Consider the following 14,643-nt stretch of genomic DNA (forward strand, 5'->3'; position numbering starts at 1 on the left):
AATTATAAAACTAACTGCTCAGTATCTTTAATGAGGTCTATTAAAATAAAACAACCCTTCAAAACTGGCATTTCAAGCATTCTTTAAAGAAAATTAATAAATTGTAGTACCTTTAAAGTATAAAACACATCAGCTAGGCACAGTGGCTCATGCCTGTAATTCTAGAACTTTGGGAGGCCAAAGCAGAAGGATCACTTGAGGTCAGGAGTTCAAGATCAGCCTGAGCAAGAGTAAGACCTCGTCTCTACTAAAAATAGAAAAAAATCAGCCAGGCGTAGTGGTGGGCGCCTGTATTCCCAGCTACTTGGAAGACTGAGTCAAGAGGATTGCTTGTGGCTCAGCGCCTGTGGCTCAAGCAGCTAAGGCGCCAGCCACATACACCAGAGCTGGCAGGTTCAAATCCAGCCTGGGCCCGCCAAACAATGACAACTACAACCAAAAAGTAGTCGGGTGTTGTGGTGGGTACCTGTAGTCCCAGCTGCTTGAGACTGAGGTAAGAGAATCGCTTAAGCCCAGAAGTTGGAGGTTGCTGTGAGCTGTGATGCCATGGCATTTTACCCAGGATGACAGCTTGAGGCTCTGTCTCAAAAAAAAAAAAAGAGTAGGCGCCAGCCCCATATGCCGGAGGTGGCGGGTTCAAACCCAGCCCCGGACAAAAACTACAAAAAAAAAAAAAAAGAGGATTGCTTGAGCCCAGGAGTTTGGGGTTGCACTGAGCTATGGTGATGTCACTGAACTCTAGCTGGGGTGATAGAGTAAGACTCCATCTCAAAAAAGAAAAAGTTTTAGATCTAGGCTGGGTGCTGTGGCTTATACCTATAATCCCAGCACTTTGGGAGGCCAAGATGGGAGGGATGCTTGACACCAGGAGTCTGAACCCAGCCTGGGCAACATAGCAAAAGGTCTCTACAAAAAGTTTGATAATTAGCTGGGCATGTTGGCACACACCTATAGTCCCAGCTACTTGAGAGGCTAAGATGGGAGGATTGTTTGAACCTAGGAATTCAAGGTTACAATAAGCTATGATCTTGCTATTGCACTCCAGCCTGGGTGACAGAGCAAAGTTCTATCTCTTAAAAAAAATGATAAAATAAAAAGTTTAAGATTTTGGTACATTTGATTGTATGTAATATCTCAGAAGAAGAAAAGAGCTATAAACAAAATTAAATACTAAAGTATTTAAAGGGAAGTATACAGATGTTTGCAACATACTTTGAAATATATCAAAAAATAAGATATTATAGAAGAATAGATGAGTAGATAAACATGTGACTATACAAGTAAACTCTTAACTAAGACTGGGTGGTGGGTATAAAGGTGCTCACTGTGTAATTCTTTCAATTTTTCTGTATGTTCGAAGGAAAAAACTTAAGGTAACAATCTTAAACTTGATGCTTACAGCAATCTTTGTGTGCTTAAGAACTAGTAGTAGGCAATCTAATAGCACAAAATTATTTAAGGCATATGAAAAAGATATAAAATTATTAATATATTATGACATAATATACATATACACAGAAAAATAACAAAAGGAATTATACTAAAAGCTAATAAAATTGTTGTAAGGTAGTAGGGTTACGGGTGATTTTTCCCCTTTATTTCTCTAATTTTCTGTAATATGGTCATATTTATAAATGCTTTCTGTTCACAAATAAATATACATATATACATTTAAAAATATTTTCTACAAGCGTAATGAATGTAAGAAAAATATGAGGCAGGGGGACTACCATGTCTAAATTTAAGAAAAGGAACAAAAAACATTTTGTTAAAAAAAAAAAAAAGATTTGTGGCTTTACCGCCTCCCCTCTCCCACCCTATCCTTTGGGTTTTGTTTTCTCTTGTTTTTAATTCAAATAAAAATATGAGTTGACTGTGAATATAGAGGCACAAAATCAACATGATCAATCACTTTTTCATTCACATGCTGGTAGTATATTAAGTTCAAGAACATATTTGGCTAGCAGAGCCAACTGTAGTGCCTTATTCTCAGGGTCCAGAAACAGAGGTAATATTCATTACGGAGCAAAGCACATGAACCCGTTATAAGAGAATATAACCTATTATAATAGTAGTCTATTTTTTAAAAAAGAACTATTAAGAGCTAAAGCAAATGTCTTACAAACAGGCATCTTCCCAGATCACAATCTAATTTCCTCTACCTGGGAGACTGATCAATTGAGCCCCAGTCATTCTGGGGAGAATGGCAGCCAAAACCACATTAAGTCACAAGCTCCATTAGTCACAAGGAGATACATGGATTTGAGCCCCAGCCACTTTGGCTTAGATAAGATACTTCATCCTTCAGGGCCTCACTTTCCTCCTCTATAAAATCAGGGCCTGCTAAGGTCCCTTCCAGCTCAAAACTTCTCTGAATTTCAGGCAACACAGAATACAGGCTCTATATTCTTTTCTGAGCAAGGAAAAGGTCTTCCAGAACTCCACTCAGCCAATCTCTGGATAAGGAAAACACGGCAGCATAAAAACATGTGAATTCATGAAGAGGAACAACTCCATGGAATGCCCTGTACCCAAGAAGCATCTGGAGACAGGATGTAGAAAGCAGGAGACATGAGATCCCCCATATGTAATAACTAACTAATCATAGGAAACACCCTAATTACAGGGCTTTTTTTGGAAAAAAATCTAAGCAATCCTTTCCCTTTGATGGACTGTAAACACTATTAATTCCATTTTTGAAGCTGCAAATAAAGATGGCAGAAACATTAAATATAACAAAGAAAAAAATAAAGGTAATACCTGAATGTGTTTACTACTTTCCTCATGTCTACTTTAACTGTAAGTGTTTTCTTCCTCAGATCAATAGGCGAGAGTTTCACATCAGAATGTCTTTGGCTTTTATCCAATTGGTTACTGGAAGGACTGGTCGCTTTTCTGCGATCTCCTTCTTTCTTTATTTTTTCCTTCTGTCTGTCATTAAAGTGCCTTAAATCAACATCATCTCGGTTTGAATGAGTACAGGCAGTGCAGTCTTTCTTAGATGGTCTAAAATGTTCTTTGAATTGTTCATCTTGAGTCTCTCTCCTTCTTCCAATATTAAAACAATCTAACTCTCTATTTATAGGGCCTTTTGGAGAACTGTATTTTCTATCTTCTTCCTTAGAGTACTTCTGAGCTCTCCCATCAGAAAAGTCCTGGTCCCCACCTGAGAGCTTATGACGTTTGTGGCGATAGTCGTAAGATACTTTGGTTGAAGAACTGGTCTCTGGGTGTTCCCTCTCGGCACGTCGAGAAGTTTGAGGTCCAAGGTTCCGCTGATCTTTCTTCTCTTGGTAAAGTAGAAGGGAATGCTCAGGCTTCCACTTAGGATTCCTGGCAGGCTCTCTGTTTTCATACCTCTCCATGTCTTTAGGTCTTTTTGATGTGTGTCCATATTTTCTGAAATCACGATCCTCCGGATACCTGTGTTGACGTAAAGCAGTTGCAGTTAACACTTGCACTAAGAGAAGAAAGTGAGAATTTACATGTGTAGAATGTTGGGCAGCATGGCTTAAAATGCGGAATGCAGTGGCAAGTTAACCTATAATCCCTCAAGCCAATTCCTAGACACACAAGGCAGTTAAAGAGGAAAATACAATCTTTTTTTAATACTCTAGCCATCAACATGATTTACTCTAAAAAGAAATACTTTACTACTAACCATAGACCATAACTAAATTACAATGCTTTTTATCTTGTTAGACAAAAGCTTTTCAAGGTGGTTATCTTCAACCACAAAGTAAACAGACTTTTTTCACTTGAGGCTTTTTATACCAAATTACCCAGGTTTAATGTTTTCCTATACCTCTTCTGAAAAGAGCTCCTTGTCTCCAAGTCTTCAAAGCCTCTTCTAGGTGACTGGGGATATTTTTCTTCTTGTATCCTCTGGTGCCTCAACTCATCTTCAGGCCACTTTCCTTCAAATCTGAAAGGATTTGCTACTGACCTCTGAGGCAGTTTCCCTCCTTTTCCACTTCCTCTAACTCTATGGTCATCAGGAATATACCTTCCTTGCACTTTCTGGGAATAGCAACTCCTCTCATTCTCATTGTAGGGTACACCCTCTGAATATTTGGGCATATACTGAGATCTTCTGTTACCATCCTCTCTTTCAGGTGAATATCCTCGGTAAGGCTTATATGTATAAAAATTTTCTACAGAGTTTCTTCTTATGTTTGGGGAAGGTGATCTATGTTCATAAGATCGGTAATACACATTTCCACGAGAGGGAATCCTTGGTTTACTCTGTCCAGGTTTCTCACTGTCCATTCTCCAAGTGACAGGACTTTTGGGATCCTTCCTATATTCACAGCCAAAATGCCCATGAGAACGCCTTTGCTTGTAGTATTCAGAATTTCTAGGTTCTGGTGATAAAGATCTATGTAAGCAAACAAAGAAAAGTTTAATCCATTTAAAGACAATAAACCTAAAACATTTGCTTTTCCTTTACTGCTGCTTTCACTCAAACTAAATTCATCAATTTGCTATATATGCATTTTTAATTGTACATTTAGGGGTCTGATTATGGTAATGCTCAGTTCAACAAGCATACTCTTTCCCTCTGAACTAATCTATTCCCTGCACTAATATGTTCCCCGAGCTTATCAAAATGGGCTGGGCACATCTGTCCCATTGGAAGAAGACCACTTTAGGATCCATTTTGGATGACTGCTGACAGCAAAGTTCTAGAAAGAGATGCAGTGACTTTGAAAGGGCAGTCAGCAAAAGCTTACATCAGGTTCAATGGCCAGGTAAGAAACCAGCAGGTAGCAGGTAAACTAGATTCACACAAATAAACATGTAGAATACTGTTTGAAAAACTGAACATGACCTCTGAAAATAAATGAGATGCTAAGATTTAATGGTGCCACAAACTCAGACCCAAGACTGGCTCCAGAGTTTATCTGATTGTCTATTTTCTCTGCTAAGGCTATATTAAGGAGAAAAATACATAAACTTAACCAGGCGACAGAAGAGGAAAAAGAGGGTCTGAAGACTTGAAGGTTAGCCAGGTACTGAATTTAGCCTGTAATCCCTGCACTCTGAGAGGCTGAAGTAGGAGTATTGCTCGAGGCCGTGAATTTGAGACCAGCCTGAGCAACATAGAAAGACTCCGTATCTATAAAAAATTAAAATTAGCTGGGCCTGGTGGTGCACACTTGTAGTCCTAGCTACTCAGGAGGCTGAGGAGGAAGGATCACATGAGCCTAGGAATTTGAGGTTTCAATGAGCTACAGTCTGGCCAACAGAGCAATAGGACAAGACCCTGTCTCAAAAAAAAAGACTTGACTCTCCTGCTTAGTTCCTCCATAAATGCTTCTAACATAGAAAAGTTGCTTTTCTTTCCCAGACCTGTTCCCTTACATAACAAATGAAATGATGTTCTGTTCAAACAGAAGTGAAAGTATGCTTTAATGCCACTGTAATACTCTCCCCAAATAACACATCCTTTCTGTAACAATGTTGTCCGGTACCTTAGCATTGCCAACATCAAGCCTTGTATTCCCACTAAGGAGGAAGGCTCCTGTAGCCAAGGAAACCAGTCTGCATTGCCTGAGAGGAGTGCCAGTATCTGGAACACGGTAAAGTTCAATTTTGCACCTGGAGACCTGTCCCACATCTGACCTGCTCAATTTCTCAATCTCCTCCCTGAGGGTTTAATGTCTTCTAATCGATGAACAAGCTATCCTTGCAGCTTTTGCTATTGTTCCTGCTCAGAAGCAGCCACTGAGTTGGAGTAACCATGAGTAAATCCCTTTCCTTTTTTTTTTTTTTTTTCTGTAGAGACAGAGTGTCACTTTATGGCCCTTGGTAGAGTGCCGTGGCCTCACACAGCTCACAGCAACCTCCAACTCCTGGGCTCAAACGATTCTCCTGCCTCAGCCTCCCGAGTAGCTGGGACTACAGGCGCCCGCCACAACGCCCGGCTATTTTTTGGTTGCAGTTTGGCTGAGGCCGGGTTTGAACCCGCCACCCTCGGTATATGGGGCCGGCGCCCTACCGACTGAGCCACAGGCGCCGCCCAATCCCTTTCCTTTTGATGCTAAGTCTGTGTCGTCCCTAAAAGAAAGAAGGCAGATCTATCTTCCTCATGTATCTGCTGGGACTTAAACTTGACAATATTGCTCTCTGGAGTCACCAAGCTAGACACACTGGCAAATATTATCTAGCTGAAGAAAAGCCCTGCCATCCAGCTAGCTACATCTCACCACAGGATGAAACAACTGGAACCTCTGAGGACTTCCTGGAAGATTTTTTTTTTTTTTGCAGTTTTTGGCCGGGGCTGGGTTTGAATCCACCACCTCCAGCATATGGGGCCGGCACCCTACTCCTTTGAGCCACAGGCGCCGCCCTTCCTGGAAGATTTTAATCTCTTTCACCACTAAGGAGAAAATCTGGCATCCAGAGACAGAGGGCTTCCAGGTTGGATGAAATATCCGGTATCTTACCCTACTCCTTACTTCACATTAAATATTGCTTGATATTATATAATACGTTTCACTGTACAGGGCCCCTTTCTTTGGCACAAGGTTGCTGGAATGGTTGCTATTGTTTTCAGTTCTCCTACAGGAAGAAAACAGACCCATGGAGTCTGTTGGGAGGCAATTCTCCAGTCTCTTGAGTTTTGCTTGCCTTGTAAGTTAGAGGCACTGACAGGGTTTGTTGTAAGGCAAACAGCCTTGGAAGATACAGACAGGGTTTCCCTCAGGTAGAAAGGGCCAATTTGTTTGCTGTCCAGGATAATATGATAAGATCTCCTCCAAGGCAAGGGCTGGGTTTGTTTATTTGCAGCCCCTGATAAGGGACTCGGGTGCCTCACATGTCATAACCCCTCTGCCTGTGCCATAACCTACAGCATCCACCCAGCAGGCCACCCTGCAGTGCTGGCCCTCAGGAGACCTAGAAGCCTGCAGTACTATGAGTAATAAAGGTCTTTGTCTCTGACCCAGGAGTACCCTGTGGCAGCTAATGTGTTAGTCTGCAATGAGGATAAAATACCAGACCCTTTATAGTTCCTGACAAAAAAACCTAAGAAGGAACCCAGAAATCAGGCACTAAGCTTAACTCTCACCAGGGCCTTTTGTATTATCACAAAACAGCCTCTCTGATCCCCTTCATGCTAAAAGCATTTGCTTTTTCACATTCCCTTTTCTTTCTAAAGTTCCATTACAACTTACAAATTTTACAAAATGAAAATTGTTGAAGAAATGATTGATTAGTTATTGCACAACTGAAATGAACAAGCACAATGGCCAAGTTACATTAACATGAAAAATCTTTGTCTTTTGTGTACGAAATTATGGTCCTTTTTAAAGTCTTAGAACATGCTAGCTGCATTTACAGCTCTGTGCCTTTGATCCTGTTCTACCCCTTAAGTGGAATAATTTCCTTCACCCTTTCTGCCTTTAGGAATTTTACCTATTCTTTTTTTTTTTTTTTTTTGAGACAGTTATTCTCTTGACCTGGATAGAGTACCATGTGGAATCATCATAGTTCACAGCAACCTCAAACTCTTGGGCTTAAGTGATTCTCTTGCCTCAGCCTATCAAGTAGCTGGGACAACAGGTGCCTGCCACAATGCCTGGCTAGTTTTTTTCTATTTTTTAGTGGAGACAGAGTCTCTCTCTTGCTCAGGCTGGTCTTGAAATCCTGACCTCAGCAATCTACCTGCCTCAGCCTCCCAGAGTGCTAAGATTACAGGCATGAGACACCGTCTCTGGCAGGAATTTTACCTATTCTTTTTTTCTTTTTTTGAGACAGAGTCTAACTTTGTCACCCTCGGTAGAGTGCCATGCCGTCATAGCTCATAGCAACCTCCAACTCTTGGGCTTGAGTAATTCTCCTGCCTCAGCCTACCAAGTAGCTGGGACTACAGGTGCCCTCCACAGTGCCTGGCTATTTTTAGAGATGAGGTCTCACTCTGGCTCAGACTGGTCTGAAACCTGTGAGCTCAGGCAATCCACCTGCCTCGGCCTCCCAGAGTGCTAGGATTATAGGTGTGAGCCACCGCACCCAGCAATTTTACCTATTCTTAAATGCCCAGTTAAATATTTTTCATTTCCTTTTTGAAGATCCCCTTAGAATCCCCCTTTCTCCTCCATAAAAGTAGGATTATTCCTTCCCTACAGATCCAGAATATTCTGTCCCAATCAGTGGTGAAGCTTTTTCCCCACTATATCATATTTGGCTATGGTGTCAATTTCCCAGCCAGCCTGTATGTTTGCTGAGGCCACGAAAGATGGCATATTTGCCTGTAGCAGGCAATACAGACTAGTTAAATTATTTCAGTCTAATCACATCTACCTTGATACTACCAAGCAGAAAAGAGAAGAGTTAAACTATAATCAAACTATTCAAAACTCTATTATTCTGCCATGAAGAAGAGGAGATAGAAAACACCCTATTTTCAAATTCCAAATTTCTTTGAAAATATTGATTATTTAAAAAATAACATGAAATACACTGAAGAGTTCCCAAGTATTCACTAATCCAAAAAATACAACACTCTCAACAATATTTCTCACTCTTCCTTGCTGTGGCCATTGCATTTCTCTTTATTATGGATTAATTCTAGCTGCCAGCAATAATTAAATAAAGCTGCTGGCTCCTAGAATCTAGAAACACAACCTCTGTGCACCTACTGTGAATAACTGGGCCCCATCAACTTGTTAAAGTAAGTTTTTACCAGCATAGATGAATTTGAAAGCTATAGCACATCCCAAATCCAAGTTTATTCTGCTAGGTAAGAACTGCTCACCTCTGTTTCCACCTGGGGGATCTAGATCGTGACCGGGCCATCCTTTGACACGTGAGCCACTTTTTACACTGTAAAGAAACACAATAATTAGTAGATTTATAGAAAGAGCCTGCAATTTGCTCTACAATACGGTGAATGCCACCAAGAAAAGGTTACTTAATCCCTCTGTGCCACAGTTGCCTCATCTGTAAAATGGGAATAATAATAATAATAATAATAGCACTACCCTTACTGCAGTGTCATCAGGATAAAATGAATTAAACCAGGGATCAGCAAACTTTTCCTATAAAGGGCCAAACAGTAACTATTTTAGACTTTGCAGACCACATAAGGTCTCTGTCCTATCTGTTTCTTCTCTTTAAACAACTCTTTTAAAAATGTAAAAACATGGCTAGGCTGCATTGAGATATGCTATAAGACATGAAAAGAGGTTAGTGGTGTCTGGTAGATAGCAAAACTGCTACGTAAGTATTTCAAAAAGAGAAAAAAATTACCCAGAATCCCTCTACTTAAACACAACCACTACTACTTTCTGTTTTTTTACCATGTACTGAACTTCATATAATCACAGTCCAAATATTTAGGAATACATGATGGTATACCTTACTTTTCAAATTGTTGGATTATAAGAATTACAATTCCTAATTATAATATTTAATTGCTGCCTAACTTCCCCCAGTAAATATGCCTCAAATTTAATCATTATTGGACATCCAAATTTAATCATTATTAGACATTTAGTTTGCTTCTGATTTTTAGCTAAGACAAATAATGTCAAACAAGTAAACTTTAAGAGGCACTTGTAAACTTAATTTTTTAAATATTATTCAGTCTTTAAAAGAAACTCATAGCTTTAGGAAATGAATTTTAAAAAGACATAATTAGGGTATAATCGTCTATACTAGCTATTATTTACATCACAGTAGTATTCCTCAGTTCTGATACTACCATTAAGTAGTTCCCAACTTACTGGCTCCCAACCCCTGGTGGCTTTTAAAATTATTGCCATGGGTTTATGAATAATCACAGAGCCATCATGCGCAGACTACAGAGTGAATAAGTATATTTCTCATATATTATGTACTTCACTTTTAGAAATTTCTGAAGATACTCTGATAATTAGTTAAATATAAACGGTTTCTTGTCACTATGCAGTTTATCTTCCTGTAAATACAAAAAATATATTTATCATTAAGCACTCACCAATTTAAAAGGGGTCCTCATACTCAAACATTTGCAAACTATTATCACGAACTTCAGAAGGAAAGTAAAAGCAGCTAAGGTCAAAGGACTTGAATGAACTACATCACTCACCATAGGAAGTACAACTAGTTCAATTCATTTAGTTGTACATCACCTCTTTTCAAAAGGAATTTAAAGGTAGGAAGAACAAGTAATTTAAAAATATTATGAAATTATGGGCGGTGCCTGTGGCTCAGTGAGTAGGGCGCTGGCCCCATATGCCGAGGGTGGCGGGTTCAAACCTCAGCCCCGGCCAAACTGCAACCAAAAAATAGCCGGGCGTTGTGGTGGGCACCTGTAGTCCCAGCTACTCCGGAGGCTGAGGCAAGAGAATCGCTTAAGCCCAGGAGTTGGAGGTTGCTGTGAGCCGTGTGACGCCACGGCACTCTACCCGAGGGCGGTACAGTGAGACTCTGTCTCTACAAAAAAAAAAAAAATATATATATATATATATTATGAAATTAAAACACTAAAGGAAAATGATGTCTACTTGGCAACCCAAAATAGCAAAATGTATTCATTCAACAAATTCTACTGAGTACCTATTATTTGCCAGGTACTGTTCCAGGGATATAGCAGTAAATAAAAAAAGGCAAAAATTCCTGCCATGATAGAGATTATATTCTATCAGGAAGTTTCTAATTTAACTAAAGAAACTTCGGGTATCAGTTCATATCTATTAAATTTAATAAAAATAATAAACCCAAAGGTTATGTGTGTGGAGGGGGAGACAGAAAATATTGCTGGTGATGAAAACACAAAATTTTTCTGGAAAGCAATCTTCTCTCTTTTTTTTTTGTTTACAAACAGATTGAGATATAATTCACATGCCATACAATTCACCCATTTGAAGTGTACAATTCAATGATTTTTAGTATATTCGCAGTAAAATACAATCATACTATAGTTTAATTTTAGAACATTCTCTTTACCTCCAAAAGAAACACCATGGCTTCTCACTCCTCTCCTTTCCTACTTAGCTCCTGGCAACCACTAACCTACTTTCTGTTTCTATGGATTTGCCTATTCTGGATATTTCATGGAAATGGGATCATACAGTATGTAGTCTTTCATTAGTGGCTTCTTTCACTTAGCACAATGTTTTCAAAGTCCATCCATGTTGCAGTCTCCTTCCTTAGACCACAATCCTTTTTTTTTTTTGTAGAAACAGAGTCTCACTGTACTGCCCTTGGTAGAGTGCTGTGGCGTCACACGGCTCACAGCAACCTCTAACTTTTGGGCTTACGCAATTCTCTTGCCTCAGCCTCCTGAGCAGCTGGGACTATAGGCGCCTGCCACAACGCCCGGCTATTTTTCTGTTGCAGTTTGGCCGGGGCTGGGTCCGAACCTGCCACCCTCGGCATATGGGGCCGGCGCCCTACTCACTGAGCCACAGGTGCCACCCTAGACCACAATCCTTTTTGTAGTCAAATAATACATATTACTTTGTATGGATATGCTATATCTGTTCATTCTTCTCATAATGAACATTTGGGTTGTTTCTACCTGTTGGCTATTATGAATAATGCTCTTATGAACATGTGTGTGCAAGTTTGTATATGAACGTATGTTTTCATTTATTTTGGATCTATATCTAGGAATGGAACAGTTGGGTCATATGGTAACTCCATGTTTAACTTTCTGAAGAACTGCCAAACTTTCCCAAAGTAATTGCACCATTCCCACCAGCAGCATGTGAAGATTCCAATATCTCTACATCTTTGAAACACTTATTTTCTGTCTTTTTTTTTTTTTTTTGAGACAGTCTCAAGCTGTCGCCCTCAGTAGAGTACTGTGATGTCACAGCTCACAGCAAACTCCAACTCTTGGGCTTAAGTGATTCTCTTGCCTCAGCCTCCCAAGTAGCTGGGACTATAGGCGCCCGCCACAACACCCAGCTATTATGTCTTTTTGATTCCAGCCATCCTAGTGAGTATGAAGTGGTTTTGATTTGCATTTCCCTAATGACTAATGAAGGGTAATAACTGAAACATGTAAGAAACTATGAAAGTAACCATGCTTCCTTTCCTTTAATCTAGTAATTTCAGCTTAAACTTATTATTTTAAGAAAATAATTTAAAAGTAAAAAGGCACCTGTATGTATTGTTTGTATCAGCTTTATTTATAACAGAAAAGAAAATAATCCAGCAAAAATAGTTTATAATAACCCAAATGATCAACAATCGTAAAATATTAAACAAATGTAAAATATACATATCTTTCTCCTAGACTTCTGTGTGTCTTTTCCTCCATACACCCTGTTAATCTACCACACCACACTACTTGCTTTCCTTGCTCAGGCCATGCTGTTCCTCCCACATAGATGGCTGTCCCTCAGCCAGAGCCCTGAGACTCTTCCATTGGCTTTCTTTCCCTCCCCCCCAACCTGGTTTCTTTCTCCTTGGGAATTCTGGGTTTATTTTGCAATTATTCTAACACAGTATGAGTATTTATTTACATAATTGTAATTATTTCAATAGGCAAGAGACTCCAAATAGTATATCACAGAACACAAAACTCAAGTGACCTATGAACATCTGAGATGTTCAAAATCATTAGTAATTGGGAATATGCAAATTAAGATCATAACTGTTTCATACCTATTCAAACTTGACAAAAAACAATTAAGTTGTGTATTCCAAAGTGTTGGGAAAGATGTAGAATGATAGGAACTCTCACATACTGCTAAATGAATTACATGTGATACAGTATAACCAGTCAGAAAGTATGGTCATCTCTCAATATACTCAGGATTGGTTCCAGGACCCCTGCGTGTACCAATATCCATATACTCAAGCCCCAGAATCAGAACTTGCATAGACAAAAAGCCAGTCCTCCAAATAGACAGATTTTGCATCCTCATGGGATTATTCATATACTATATTTTTCATTTACATTTGGCTGAAAAAAATTCCGTATAAATGGACCCACACAGTTCAAAGGTCAAGTCATAGTTTGGTAGTACCCAATAAAGTTGAACATGCCCAGATTTACAGCCCAGCAATCCCGTGCAGGGATGTAGCTTGGAGCAATGGTTCTCAAACTTAGTGTACATTGGAATCACCTGGAGGACTTATTAAAACACAAATTTCTGGGCCCTACTCCTTATATGGGCCCCACTTCTGGAAAGTTCTCAGGTGATATAGACTATTAGTTACGAAAATGTTCTAAAATTAGAGTAGATATTATGGAGATGGTTGCATAACTCTGCAAACATACTAAAAACCATTAAGTTGCACACTTTAAACCAATAAATTATACCTCAACAAAGCTATTTTTTTTAAAGTTAACTTTGTTTGCTTATTTTGCATCAGCAGGTTAAGGAAAAGAACTGGTTTAGGGGCTTAATCAACAAGAGAGGAGGGTTAATTTAAGCATACAATCTGAGCTAAGAAAGGTATTTACATTTTTAAAGGGTTGTAAAAAATATATGCAACAGAGATTGTAGAGATTACATGTGGACCACAAAGCCTAAAATATTTACTATCTGGTTCTTTACAGGAAAAGTTTGCTGATCTCTGATTTAAACTTTCCCACTTGTGACTAGCAAAGGTACTCAAGGGGACCAGAGCTCTAGCAGAGAGCAAGAGACAAGACTAATACACCAATAGGGTTTATGACTAGAAGATGTCTGTAACAGAAGATAAATTTGTTTATATTGCTGCCTCAGAGTAAACTGTGAAGGGGTTTATGAACCTGTCTGTCCCTGAACATAAAAAGGAGATGACTGGACAGCAGGGTCCTCTACTCCCAGCAGGATGCTAAAGAGGATGCTGGTGCTGAGAGGCCAACCTCACCAGGACAGCATTAGAAACACCCCCACACCCAGCAGAAGGACCTGCCTCTAGCCAAGTCTCTTTCCCATCACCATATAACTGGACATCATTTTCCCCTCTCTCTGGAACCACATCCCCCCTGGGGCTATCATCCTAGCTCTCCTTTTACAACCAAATTCTTCAGTATAGTTATCTGTGTCCCACAGTCATTATCCTCAATTTTTCTCACATTCTTGTTTGACTGCTCAGCAACCTAGCTTCCCACCCCACCACTGCACCAAATTGCTCCAGCCAGAATCACTAATGAAATCCATATTGCTAAATCCAAGGGTCAGTTCTCTTCTTCCTCATTTTGCCAGTGGCATCTGATACATTTCTTGGTGGAAATACCTTGGATTCCAGAATACTATACTTTCCTGGTTGTCCCCCTACCTCCATAACAACTCAGTCTGTTTCTTTCGCTGGTTTCTCCTCAATTCTACCTTCACCACCTTGACCCTCAATAGTGAAGCCAGTCTTCCTCACAGTGACTTCAGTCTTTTGACTTCTCACTGTTATGCGCTCATTCAGTCTCATGCCTTTAAATAGTCTCTATAAATCAACAACCCCCAAATTTATATTTCCCACTCACATCTATCCTATATACTCCAGTCTTGTGTATTTAACAGCCCAATGGAAGCTATAAACATGTCCAAGAGCACACTCCTGATCTCCCTCCAAATCTGCTCCTATCATAGGCTGACTCAGAAAATGACAGCTCCATCCTTCCAGTTTTCAAAAGAAAGTAACACAAATGGGGCGGCGCCTGTGGCTCAGTCGGTGAGGCGCCGGCCCCATATACCGAGGGTGGCGGGTTCAAGCCTGGCC

At 39.8% G+C, this 14,643-nt stretch overlaps 1 protein-coding gene across 1 annotated transcript in view; it reads right to left on the reverse strand.

Moving 5' to 3' along the window:
• BCLAF3 (BCLAF1 and THRAP3 family member 3) overlaps positions 1-14,643 on the reverse strand; it is a 77,507-nt gene that overhangs the window by 48,097 nt on the left and 14,767 nt on the right. The window contains exons 2-4 of the mRNA XM_053580729.1: positions 8,759-8,826; positions 3,806-4,378; positions 2,761-3,423 (exon numbers count right to left, since the gene is read on the reverse strand). Coding sequence (XP_053436704.1) covers positions 2,761-3,423; positions 3,806-4,378; positions 8,759-8,799 — 1,277 coding nt within the window. The 5' untranslated portion in view covers positions 8,800-8,826. The remainder of the gene's footprint in view (positions 1-2,760; positions 3,424-3,805; positions 4,379-8,758; positions 8,827-14,643) is intronic.

The sequence above is a fragment of the Nycticebus coucang genome, chromosome X, assembly GCF_027406575.1.
Source record: "Nycticebus coucang isolate mNycCou1 chromosome X, mNycCou1.pri, whole genome shotgun sequence".
In the NCBI taxonomy this organism is placed as follows: Eukaryota; Metazoa; Chordata; class Mammalia; order Primates; family Lorisidae; genus Nycticebus; species Nycticebus coucang.